Genomic DNA, 13,816 nt, shown 5'->3' with positions numbered 1-13,816 from the left:
GAATTAAATTACATTTTAAATTTTTTTTTTTTTTATAAATTTAGGTATGTTATTTATATTTTAAGTTAAGAAAGAAACAAGTTCTTGTTTCGATCTTGGTGTTTATGAAACTATTGACGTTAAGAAAGGCATATTCATTCCTTAATGTTGCTTGCAATATATAACTTGGTAATTATTAAATTATTGTTGTTAACAAAGACATATTCTTTCCTTCATGGAAAATTAAAATTTCATTTTAAAATAATAACTAAAATATCCAAATTTCTTGCTTATAAATTCATCGTGTTGTGACAGTTCGGAGGCATAACAAATTTGTATTCACATGCAAAGGGGTATCAGTTTTCTTTGTAATCAAAGAAAACAAATTTGTATCTCATCCATCGAAGTGGAAAAAGTTCTCTGCTGGTGGCTTTCTTTCCTCAGTGGCATAACGAGGTTCTTAATTGTAGCCGGTGATGTGATATACACTCATCTCTCTCTCTCTTGTTTAACATTTATACTTTTCATTATTTCTAGTTTTGGTACTATTTTTGATTTAAGCCAGTCAATATTATAACTTACGTGGTTTGATTTGGTACTGTAACTAGCAGTATATAATGGGTTAATTTAATTGAAATGTTGGATGGTTCAATACCGTAAATGATGTCATTATCATAGCCACTCATTTTAGACTTTGTAAAATGTGTTTTACTAATATATGTCCTAAAAGTATATATTAATAAACAATTTTAGGAAATCTTTATGAGAAAATGAAAAACTTTTTAACAATTATTTAAATTTACTATAAAAGTTTCATAAAATAGATGATTAATATATGCCTTTAGGGCATACATTAACTAGATCCTTATAAAATTAGACTCAGTTAATCAATTATAAAAGTATGTGATAATAAGTAGTACTAATTTGACTATGAATTAATTGGGTCAGCCCAATTTTTAGGAAGAATAAATATCAATGTCTCTGTTCTTGTTTCTTTTCCTATTTTTTTTATTTTGCTAACAACAGGAAAGAGAATTTATGTAAAAGAAATAATATCTTTTTTTTTTTTTTTTTTGGTAAACGTAAAAGAAATAATATCATGATGCTTCAATTAATCATTTATTTTATTTCTTTTTAATTTTTATATTGTAGGTATTCTCTTTAGCCATTTATATGACATAAAAATCGTTAAAAAAAATATGATAAAATAACCTATGCATAAATAAAAATTAAATATAAAAAATTTTATTTTATTTTATAAATTTGTGTAATATGTTTTCAGTATTAATTGCTTTTATATGATACTATTGTTTGTTTTAAAATCTTTTTAAGTTACTCACTTACTTGGACTAAATGAAGACTGTCTTATGCAACCAATGCTTAATCCTACCATAATTATATGTGTCTATTTGGTGGATAAATTTTATAAAGCATTTTATAGTATGTTACTTTATTTCATATGTTATATACTACAACAGCTGTGCAGTTAAGGTTGATATTTGATAATGCATCATTTTTTATATAGATTCTTTTATATGAAATTATTAGCCTAATAAATTTTGATTAACATATGAATTTATGTATTTTTTTAACTTTTTATTTTTAAGCGTTTCATTTATTTCTTCTCGTATTTGTATTAAAAGGAGGACAATGAATATGTTCGATTTCGAAGATCAGATAAGGGTCATAGCTTTTACAAATTACATCTTATAATATTGTGATACGTTAACTTTGTGGGCCTTACAAATTTACATATTATTATAATATATTTTTAATTAATTTTAAATTCGATTCTATATTTAATTAAACATTCTATTAGAAATTTAGAATTCGGTGACATCATTTTATATATTTATATATAATATGGTAGAATGGGAGAAATCATTCCATCCTCTTTAATGAGCTTGCCACATATGATATTTAATTTAGTAATATATTAGTCAGGCATGTCCAAATATTAATCTCTGGTTTTCTTTAACGCTTATCTAACATTAGGATTTACAAATTGCTCTCTGTTTGTGCACAGTATTTCTTTTGTCACTCGGCCTCCTCAGAGTGGTTTTCACGACACAATCTCATGGCTCTGAGCGGTATTCGTAACGCTGTAGGTAAGGGTACGGTGGTCAAAGCAATTTTTTAGATTCTAATGTTTTTAATTATGCTTTTTCTCATTTTGTCAATAATTGGTAAAATCTTTCTACGCCTATTACTAGCGACGACAATGTCTTCTTCGCCTATTCAAGTGTTAAAGAAACACAAAGTCTATCAAACAAAATTCACTTACTTTGTGGTAATAAAATCTGATGACACCAAAGACCTAGAAAAAATTACTTGTCCAGAAAATACCCAGCTCAGAAACAAATATTTTGCATTTGATTTACATAATTCTTTGATTTGAGCTATGATTCTATGACGAGTATGAATCCCAAACAATTCAAAAGCACTTAAGCACTACTCTAATTCCACACTAGGAGGAAGTCCTAATTATTGTATAATAAAAGTTGATGTTAAAACTTTTTTAATATAATTTATTAAAAATTGCTCTAAAGACATCCATTAACATGACCCTTATAATTTTTTGAGATGATAGACATCTCTACTTTGACATTGTATTTATTATTTAAGCCTCCACTCTGTAGATTCATTTATTGCTTAGAGAATGGTTACCCTTTACTTTATTTGGATGTTTTAAAAATTAAGTAGTGGGGAAGGGGAATAAATATCCCTCCCATTTGTTTTGGCTGTTTAGAAAAGATGAATAAATATCATTCACATTCCCTTATCATATTGATCTTTCCCAATCTCTTATTCACCAAATCTCCATATCCATGCTAACCTTAGGTGATTTGATCAAGATTGGGATTAATTAGTTGATCTTTGCAATTCTGAGATTTTTTTTTTTTTTTTGGCTGGGATGATTTAATTTTTATAATAAATGTGCTTCTATTAGAATCTAGCCACAACGTATTTTTTAAAATGATATGATAGTTAGTTTCATGTAAACACAATTACAATAAATGACTATCAATGATTAATGTAATTATTAAATTTCTTATTTAGACAAAAATATATAGTAAATAAGAAATATATTTTTATTAAATTTTTCCATGCATTGCATAGTTTATTGACTAATTATCATCAATTTTTGAGATTTAATTAGATCAGTTTGCTTCATAAGTTGAAGAATTTTACAATCTCTCTAAATAGAAATACCAAATTTTATTTATGTGTAATAAATTGATATCTATACTACTAACAACAGAATTCTCCTATTTGGATTTCATCATTTTATGTACTAAAATATTCTCACAAAAATTCTTAAACTTTTTAAAGTACTCCTTATCTTTTAGTTAAATAATTTTAAAAAAAATAAATAAATAAAAAGAGTAATTTCTTATATTTAAAAAGTTTCTAAGTTTTAGGGTTTTTCCTTTCTCTTTTCCATTACAAATTATCACATTTTATTTTAAATTCAAAATTTCAAACTTTTTATCAACTCGCATATTGAGAAAGATCCTAAAATTAGGACATTATCTCTATCTCACTTTTAAACATTATTTCATATTACCTTACATCTTTTATTTTTTAAGAGAAAAAATACACACTGTTATACATATATATATAAATATATATATATATATATAGGGTAATTACACTAAACCCACATGTGGTTTGGCTTGAATTCACATTGCTTACTTGTGATTTGAAAAATGTTATTTTACTCACTTGAGATTTACTCTATTTAACTTCCATAACCCACATTTATTAAAAACAAGGGCAAATTTGGCCTTATTTGACATTTATGACCCTATTTTTAAACAAAGTTACTATTTATTAATGATGGTATTTTTGAATCATATAAAAGTCCAGGTAAAAGAGAGGAATCCTCTTATATATATTAAAGATAATATAATTAATTGCTATATTAAGTTTGTCAATTAATATGCTGCTTAAGAATTTACATTTTATTTTATTTTTTCCCTCTTCATAGTGAAATCAGAGATGAATATAGTTGAAATTAGTTTCATAAATATTAATGACGTAAACATCACACATGAATCACACAGGACTTTTATGGAGTGAACATCACACATGGATCACACAGGACTTTAAAGGGGAGCTACATGTTAGGGTGGGGGGGCCATGGCCCCCCCAAAATTTTTGAATTTTTTTTTTACTATATAGAAATATTTAATATTTTAATAATTAGCCCTCAAAAATGGGACTTCCCCCCCCCAAAACTATTTGAGTTGGTCTAATAATGTTTTTAAAAAAAAATTGTCCAATTTGTCTAGTAGTTATAAAGAACGTATTGTTTCTCAAATTCATTTTTTATGGTAAAATGTGTTCTCGTACTTTTTAAAGTTTTGAATTATTTATGTCTTTGAACACTTCACTAATTCAATTGAAATTTTTTTACTCACAATGGTAAACAATTTGGTAACTTATATTAAAAATGAAAATTGTAAGGATTTCACTATGGAAGATGGTGAAAGATTAATTTAATTTTATAAAACATTTAATTTTAAAGATTCATTATGAAAGATACTAATTTTTTGTGTATGTGTATAGATACATGTGTTTGTGTATGTGTATAAAAGTTTGTATAGACTAATAAATTAGTAACACAAATCGGCCACTCAAACAAAAATTTCTAGCTCTGCCCTGGGACTTTTATTTTTAAATTAGTTCCATTCGCACTATTTGCCTCTCAAAAAAGATTATAACGTGTTTGTGCACCATGCAAGTCATAACATGTGTTTCTAATGCTAATGGCTCTTGACATTGTCATAACGTGTTTTTTTATTTTTTTTTTCTTCTCTAAAAAAAATTAAATAAATAAAAGCGGATATGTATCAAACAAGACATGAAGACAGAAATATTTCAAATAGCATTACCGGTATCTATAGGGTGCCGTATCATCTTCGCAAATTGAATGAAGAAGCGTACACACCTCAGGTTATTTCAATTGGCCCTTTTGGCAATCAAATATACAGCAACAGATTGCAAACCATGCAAGGTCTAAAAGAGGAATATTCCAAACGTTTCTGGCAACGGGTCATCGCCGAAAACAGGTTTGATGGAGAAACAGCTTTACCTTCAACTGTAAATGAACAGAGCTTGAAACAAATTCGCGAGTTCTACGGAGAGGATATTGGGCTAAGTGATGCTAGGTTGTCAAAACTTGTCTTGGTTGATGCCTACTTCATTTTGGAGCTTTTCCTAATATACCATTCGAATATTTGGCCAAGTGAAGATCCTATGTTCAAGGAATCATTTCTACTCGAAACGGTGACCAATGACTTGTTATTACTTGAAAATCAGCTTCCATTCTTTTTTCTTGAAGAAGTGTTCCAAGATGCATTTCCCTTGTACTCAGGTGTCCTTACTGTACGTCAACTTACATTTGAATTCTTTAAGGACTTCAATGTTCAAAACATAAGCCATGAGAACTCTGATGTGAAAATACAACACTTCACGGATCTGCTTAGAACCTTTCTTCTACCACAATCACTTTGGCCTTCATCCACTCAGCTACCCCAAAGAGGCAATAAAAAGGTTAAACTTTCGTACTCTGCGACACAGCTGCAACAGGCAGGAGTCAAGTTTAAGGTGAGTTCAAACAAATGTTTAGTTGGCTTGAAATTTGAAAATGGAGTGCTGGAAATCCCATGCTTAGAATTTTATGATACAACGGAAGCTCTTATTCGAAACATTATGGCATTAGAGCAAACTCGTTACATACGAAACGGATATGTTACCGATTACTTTATCATGATGGATTTCCTTATAAATACTACCAAAGATATGGATTTACTTTGTGATAATGGAATTGTGGATAATTATCTAGGCGATAACAATGCAGCAACATTGATTGTAAACAATCTTCACAAAAATATCTTATGGGTAGGTCTAGGCACTGAATATTGTAAACTCTGCGAAAGTTTGAATGCATTCTATAAGGACCCTTGGCACAGATGGAAGGCAATACTAAAGCAAGATTATTTTAGCACTCCTTGGACAACTGCTTCTACCATCGCTGTTGCTATCCTTCTCGTTCTAACTTTCATACAAACCGTGTGTTCTATCCTCCAAGTATTATAGGTTTAAAGCTATTGTAATTTTAGATGGTAGTTTGATTTCTTTGTGTCAAACTTCTCATCTTTAGCTACTATTGTCAAAGTAATTGAATTTGCTATTGTAAAATACATTATTTTTGTGTTTCCACATCCTTGTAAAATAGTCCAGTATATACTCAGCCAAAAAAATATGTTGTTTGAGCAAATTGCTTGAACGTCTAAAAGCCAACCATTATTAATTGCTTGAATTCATGCAAACAAGGTCTTCAAACCAATTTGTAGGTATCTCTTCAGTGTATAATTTAAACTTCAAACGAGTCACATGACTCAATGTTGCCACCAAATTTTCATACAAAATATGGATCCATGAACAAAGCCCATTATCGAATGAATTTGGGCCTTAGAGAGTAAAGAACGCAAAATCACAAACCTGCACTAAGAGAAGGACAAATGGGTAAATACACTTGCAAGTAGGGCATTTGACCCATCTCTTTAACAACGCGACCTCCCTTAGCTATTAGCATTAGGTCATTTGCGCCTAATCTTTGACAGATGTTGCACCCTGGCCACCGCACATTGCTATGAAAGCAAAAAAGCTCATTGCATTTTGTACATATCTATTTTAGGTTGTGTTTGGATGACAACATTTGAATCTGAATTTGGATTTGGATTTGAAATTTATTAATTTAAAATGCCTTGATTTGAAATCCGTTGATTTTAAAATTCCTTGTTTGGGTCTTTTTAAACAAAGAATGATTTGAAATTCATCATTTCAAATTTCATTGTTTGGATACCTAAATTTAGATTTGGCTTTGGATTTGAATTTAAGATAAATAAAATATATTTTTTAACTATTATTTTTCTTAATCCTTCTACATTTTAATTTTAGTAACATTTTTAATAAATAAATGAGATAATATTAATAATTCAATTGACAAGATAATAACTAAATATCTTTAGTCATAAACAACTAAAAAAATATCTTGCCAATTATTGAAAACTAAAATTTTTACATCAACTAGAGAGAAAACCCAAATGCATGGATTTTTTCATAAAATTCAAGATCTCAAACCAAAGTTCATAACTAAACAATTATATATCAAGAGAGAGATTAAATATCCAAAATATGTGTATTTTCTTCCCATTTCTATTATGTTTTTCAAATAATACAAAATTCAAAATAAGAAAATTACAATACATAAATATAAACATAAAGTCTCAAATCTCATTGCCTCTTCCTCGTATACTTCCATCTCCTCTCTTTTACGTTTTCATTGAATTGATATATCTCTTCCATCGTTGGTCATTTTTGTATCTGTTTATTTTTCAAAATACAAACAATAAGAATCTACAAGATTGAAGCTAACTATGAAAGCTAGACTAAAACCCGACCAAGCAAAGATACATCACCAAATGCAGCAAAGAAAGTGAATTACATTAACTCAAGACAAACATAGAGTAGGCACACATTGTCAAAAAAAGACACTCAGTGAAGCCAAATTGTTTAACTACAAAAGGGGAGCTCAAACACAACCTCCATTCCTCACAGATTATTTTTTTATTTTTTATTTTTGGGTCAATTCACTCTACAGTTCACACTGGCCTGCCTAAAGTACCACCGTCTTCATCATCCATCACCTTGACAGCAATAAACTTAATGTTGTCCATTGGCATACAATGAAAGAAATTCATACCCAGACACTCTTAGGACACCCTCTGAGCAAACGCCTCAAAGTCTTCCATTAAACTATTAGTGAAAGGTATGAAAGAAAGAAAACCAAATCATATGTGAATAAACCTTTACCACTGGACCACTTACCCACTGATAAACCAATACCTGAAGAATCTAAATAGAGGACGATAGAGGACAGGGGACCATTGGTGCTACCTCATGCAAGTTTAGCCATAACTTAATCCCAACTCTTTTGGAGTCCTAGCAGCATTAGTTAGTGGATATCCTGAGAACAAACTTCATGCTCTCAAAAATTCAAACTTGTTGACCTCAATCAAATCATGTGAGATTGGCCTTTGTCATTGGACCACTCACCTTAGTGGTGGTGCCAAAACCAATTTTTCACTGTGCCCCAATGGACAACACGCTAATTCTCTTCATCTATATCAAAACACCCATCAAATTTCAGTAGCATGGTCATGTCTTTGAGCATTAACTAATCCAAATTCAGTTTGTCAACTAGGTTTATTGCTTGCCAAATTCACCAAAACTATATATATACCTTTGCTTTTTACTTCACAACTCATAGACAGTTCATAGAAGCATTTCATCAAACACATAATTTGCATTACAAACCCACAAATTAAAATAGATATAGAAAATAAAAACAAACCCAAAACAAATCATTGAAAATACCATGAAACAAGATGTACGAACAAATCAAACAAAACCCACAAATAATCAAATTGAACCCAAACAAACCCACAAAAAAAAAAAAATCAAATAAAACCCACTGGAAAAACCCACAGCCTTTGTGGATTTAGATTTAGTAGAAAGAGAGAATTAGAGAGGTTAAAGAGGAAGATATGAGTTGAGAGAAACAAACCTGAAGTTGCTGAGAGAGAGGGAGAGAGGGAAGAATCGCTTGTGAGTTGTGGCTAGGAAGAAAGACACGGAGAGCCCAGAGAGAATAGTGCGTGAGAGTGAGAGTGAGAGTGAGAGTGAGAGATTTCCAAATTCCACCATGTAGGAAGGTATTTCAAATCCATGGATTTGGGCTTATCAAATTCTGGTTGGATTTGGGATCAAATCCAAATCCATTTCTTTTAACTTACCCAAACAAAGGATTTGGATTTGGCCCCCTCAAATCCAAATCCAAATCCAAATCCAAATCCAAATTCATGTGATCCAAACAGACCATTAGTATCTTTGTTTTTGAATTTCTTCGTTGGTCATTGAACTCTCTGCATATCTTACAAATGAATATTAAGATCATGTCGGTGCCTTTACAGTACTTAGACTTAACTCCAGCGTCCTCATGTTGGATCAGAAAATATAAAAATAATAATAATAAAAATAACAAAACTAGAATTTTAATTAATTCCAAAACAAATATTTCCAAAACAAATATATATTGTTAACAAAATTTCTAACCCAAGATAAAAATCACTCACAATAGCACAAAATTTTGAGTGAAAAATTTCCGCTCAAAATTACGTAACAAACTTTGAATAAATTCACTTTTATGTATACAATTACCATATATTCTCAAGTTTATGTTTAACTTGACATATAATAATATCCTCTATAGAAGAATTAGTATGAACTCACACAAGATCTTCACCAAATCTAACTCTGTGTTTGTAATACCCTAAACCTATGCTTAGAGGAAAACCAAATATTATCTTTCCTTGTGTATGTTTCAAGACTAGAGAAAAAGTACGTGGTTCCTAGTAACTCTAACAGGATTCTTATCCGTCAGGTAACACGATTTCTTGCCACAAAATCAGACTCTTGGACTGGGTCGACTTCGGTGGACCCAAAACCTCCAACTAGCTAGTTAAGCACACTTTTTCAAAACTTCAAACACAAGCATTCTTTCACAAATATATAAATATATATATATATATATATATATATTATTTGCTACCTAATTTTCGTTCTTAATTTTCTCTTGGCCAACTTGCAAACTACGTTTATATCTCTAAAGTTTGAAGATGTTTGAATTTTGCACCTTAAAATTTTAAAGGGTGTTTGGATTGGGTGAAAAGTGAGTTATATAACTCAATTTTCATCACCCATAATCCAAAACACGTTAGACCCACAAGAGAATTGTTGTTTAGCAAGATTTTTGAGTCTTGTTTTTTATGGTGTACTAAAAATGCACAAGTCCTATTTCGTCCACATAGGTCGTCCGTGACAAAAGATTGGAGAGATGGGACGCGTGAAACATGCTCGTCCCTAATAACCTCGTTCGTGTTTAATAAAGGATAGACATAACCTCGTCCGTCCTTAATAACAGACGGACGAGACCATTGGGCCCTGATCATATTGAGCTTTTGACGAGCGTGATTCTCACCAAGACGTAAGGGGCAAATTATACCATGACAACCCAAGGCCTCCACTAACCGTTATGGAAGGTCCAAATGAGGTAACTTCCATAACAGTTATGGAACTTACCTCCGAACCTTCTGGACTCCTCGATGATAGGAACGGTTATTAAAACAAGAAACCGTTTCATGTACACTATATAAGCATTCCCTTACGAAGAGGTAAGACATTCAGACACTTTTTCTCAGAAATTATTTCCTTTTTACAGTGAATTACAAATCCACTGACTTGATCATCAGAGGACTTTTGGCCGGTCCCCTCTGACTTAGTATTTGCTTTCAGGATCAAGTCCCAAGATCATCAGCGCCCAAGACCTTCAACCTACTGATTTCCAAGGAACTATCAGTTGGCGCCGTCTGTGGGGAAGAGATTGTTTTGCAGTTTTCTTTTCAATGACAAAAGGTTGGATGATTCGGACTAGATCGAGGGCTACTAGCCCAGGCCATCAGGGAAGCAGAGACGGTTCGAGCAACCCCCATCGCGATCGCCAATCTGCACCGGTCATGCAGACTTCATCTGTCCAACATGTGCAATCTATAGCGGCTGCAATGGCGGAGTTACCTTGCCAAAACCAAGAGTTGAGAATGGAGATCAATCTGAGAAGGCAGACACGTGAGGAACGCGAAGGAGGAGGACAAACACAGAGTCATGATGATAGAGAAAATACTGAAATTGGAAGCCAGTTAAGAGGCACCACTTCACGAACGGTACCACACTTGAAAGAAGAGATTGACCAAATGAAGAAAGTTATGGAAGAAATGAAAGAGAGCATGAGAAGGGTGAATCTTATAGAAGATTTGGTCCACATAATTGATTCCCCCTTTACGGCTTCCATCAATGGTCACCCTCTACCATCAAAGTTCAAGTTGCCTTCTCTGGATTCGTATGATGGAACACGTGACCCGTTTGATCACATTGCTACTTTCAAGACAATGATGCACCTTCAAGGGGTCCCTGATGAAATCATGTGTAGAGCCTTTCCTACCACCCTTAAAGGTCCGGTACAAGTCTGGTTTAGCAAAATACCCCCGAATTCGGTAAGTTCTTTTGAAGAGTTGAGCAAGTTGTTTGTTAATAATTTCATTGGGGGACAAAGACACAAGCGTTCCTCGTCCAGCTTGCTAACCATAGAACAAGGAGAGAATGAGAGCCTGCGGTCATTCATCACTCGTTTCAACAGAGAAGCCCTGAGCGTGGACGAGGTAGATGACAAGCTTTAGTTGGCGGCCTTCCATAATGGGGTGAATTCGGACTTATTCATACATAAACTCTATGAAAAAGAGCCTTAGTCCATGGCCGAACTCGTCCATTCGGCCCAAAATTTTATGAACGCAGAAGATGCGATCATTGCTAAGAAGAGGAAGAGATCTGAGAGAATAGAAGTAAACCCCAATCGTCATTCCGAGCAAGGCTCATGTCCAAAGAAGGGACGGACGGAAGAAAGGAAAGACCGAGATAATAAGAAGTAGCTTGGCTCTTCAACACGGAATCAACAGTATACTCCCTTGAACATGCCACTTGAGTAAGTCCTTATGCAAATCAAGGATGATCTTTCCTTGAAGTGGACGGAGAAAATGAAGGGAGATCCCAATAAGCACAATAGGAATAAGTATTGTCGCTTCCATAGGGATCATGGGCATGATACAGACGAGTGTTTTGATTTAAAGCAGCAGATTGAGAATCTCATAAGGCAAGGGAAGTTGAGGAATTTCCTTGTACGAGACCACAAGGATGAGAAATTGAAAGGGAAGATGGAAGAATCATCGCGGCAACCGCTCGGAGAAATAAGAGTCATCATAGGGGGAAATTCGACAGGCCAGTCGTCCAAGTCAAAGAAAGCCTACTTAAAGGTAGGGCAGAGCGTCCAACTTTCTGGACGATCACCAAGGGCAAGGTCCACGGACGAGCAGGCGATCACTTTTACGGACGAAGATGTTGAGAGAATTCACCACCCTCACGATGATGCCGTCGTCATCACCTTGCTAATTGCCGACTACACAACTAAAAGAGTGCTAGTGGACAACGGAAGCTCGGCAGACATTTTATATTATCCAGCTTTTCAGCAGATGAGGTTAGGACGAGACCAGCTCCGTCTAGTGAACTCCCCCTAGTAGGTTTTGGTGGAATGAAGGTACAACCTGTGGGTACTATTTCATTATCAGTGGTAGTGGGAGCGTACCCGCGACAAATCACCAAGGATGTGAACTTTCTTGTGGTAAATTGTTTATCATCCTACAACGCTATAATTGAAAGGCCAACTTTAAATAGTTGGAAGGCTGTTACATCTACCTACCACCTATCAGTCAAGTTTCCAATAGAACACGGAGTAGGACAAGTACAGGGAGACCAACTAGTAGCAAGAGAATGTTACCTGGCCATGTTGGCCATGGACGAACAAGTTCAGACCATGAATATTGAAGAAAAGAGAGTTGTGGCAAAGCCCACCGAAGTATTGGAAGATATTTCCTTGGATGAAAATAACCCTGAGAGGTGTACCAGGGTTGGAGCAGATCTAGAAGAGAAGATTAAGAAGGACCTCATCTAATTTTTGAAGAAAAATATTGATGTGTTTGCTTGGAGTCATAAGGACATGCCGGGTATAGATCCTAGTGTCATCACCCATCGTCTAAATGTATGTCCTTCCTCCAAGCCAGTGCGACAAAAGAAAATGGTGTTTGCCTCTGAGAGAGATAATGCTATTAAAGAGGAAGTTCAGAAGTTGATGGCGGCGAAGTTTATACGAGAAGTGTACTATCCAGATTAGTTGGCCAGTGTAGTAATGGTCAAAAAGGCGAACGACAAGTGGAAGATGTGTGTAGATTTTACTGATCTAAACAACGCTTGCCCTAAGGACAGCTATCCATTGCCGCGCATTGATCAATTGGTGGATTCTACCGCAGGCCACAAATTACTTAGTTTCATGGATGCTTTCACAGGATACAACCAAATAAGGATGGATGAGGCCGACTAGGAGAAGACATCCTTTGTTACTAGTCAAGGCTTATTCTGTTATGAAGTAATGCCTTTTGGCTTGAAAAACGCTGGAGCAACATACCAACGACTGGTCAACCACATGTTTCGTCCCTAGATTGGGCGAAACGTAGAAGTCTATGTGGATGACATGTTGGTGAAAAGCCTAGACGAGGGAAAACATTTGGACGACTTACAAGAGACCTTCAATACACTCAGGCGGTACAGTATGAAGTTGAATCCCAGCAAGTGTGCTTTCGGAGTAGCGTCAGGAAAATTTCTTGGATTCATGGTTTCACACAGAAGGATCGAGGCAAACCCGGAAAAGATTAAAGCAATTCTAGATATGATGCCTCCGCAGAGTATCAAAGAAGTCCAGTCTCTTACCGGGCGAGTTGCTGCCCTCAATAGGTTTGTTTCTAAAGCTACTAACAAGTGTTTACCATTTTTCAAGGTTCTAAAGAAAGCATTTGAGTGGACGGACGAGTGCCAAGGAGCCTTCCAAGACTTGAAGACGTACCTCGTTACGGCTCCGTTGCTGAGTCCGTCTGTGATGGGAGAAGAGTTGTTTTTATACCTAGCAGTGACCCCGCATGCCGTGAGCTCAGCATTGATAAGAGAGGAAGGAAAAGTACAAAAGCCAGTGTACTATACTAACAGGGCATTGAGGGGAGCGGAAGGACGATATCTGCTAATAGAAAAGCTAGCTTTTGCACTTATCACG

The 13,816-nt window shown here is 34.1% G+C and overlaps 1 protein-coding gene and 1 long non-coding RNA gene across 3 annotated transcripts; one reads left to right on the top strand and one right to left on the bottom strand.

Moving 5' to 3' along the window:
- Positions 1 to 323: 323 nt before the first annotated feature.
- Positions 324 to 6,317, top strand: LOC126703249 (UPF0481 protein At3g47200-like). Of its 2 annotated transcripts, none has more exons than XM_050402204.1 (3): positions 324 to 435; positions 2,006 to 2,087; positions 4,826 to 6,317. In XM_050402204.1, exons 2-3 carry the CDS (start codon positions 2,057 to 2,059, stop codon positions 6,082 to 6,084), a joined length of 1,290 nt encoding a protein of 429 aa, XP_050258161.1. In that variant the 5' UTR covers positions 324 to 435; positions 2,006 to 2,056; the 3' UTR covers positions 6,085 to 6,317. The 2 variants fall into 2 exon arrangements, with proteins under 2 accessions (XP_050258161.1, XP_050258160.1); XM_050402203.1 differs by having other exon boundaries at positions 324 to 452.
- An 853-nt stretch (positions 6,318 to 7,170) lies between these two features.
- LOC126702980 (uncharacterized) lies at positions 7,171 to 9,582 on the bottom strand. The gene is made up of 2 exons (XR_007647904.1): positions 8,618 to 9,582; positions 7,171 to 7,374 (listed from the first exon to the last, which is right to left on the bottom strand). It is a non-coding gene; the product is annotated as an uncharacterized LOC126702980 (long non-coding RNA).
- Between the last annotated feature and the right edge of the window lie 4,234 nt (positions 9,583 to 13,816).

This window comes from Quercus robur, chromosome 10, assembly GCF_932294415.1.
Source record: "Quercus robur chromosome 10, dhQueRobu3.1, whole genome shotgun sequence".
NCBI classification, from domain to species: domain Eukaryota; kingdom Viridiplantae; phylum Streptophyta; class Magnoliopsida; order Fagales; family Fagaceae; genus Quercus; species Quercus robur.
This window is presented reverse-complemented; position numbering and strand designations above follow the sequence as displayed.

Bases quoted from the DNA above. Each gene is read 5' to 3' on its own strand.
- LOC126703249 (XM_050402204.1), top strand. From the start codon at position 2,057: ATGGCTCTGAGCGGTATTCGTAACGCTGTAG. The intron at 2,088-4,825 runs GTAAGGGTACGG...AATAAATAAAAG, and splicing joins CGGTATTCGTAACGCTGTAG to CGGATATGTATCAAACAAGA.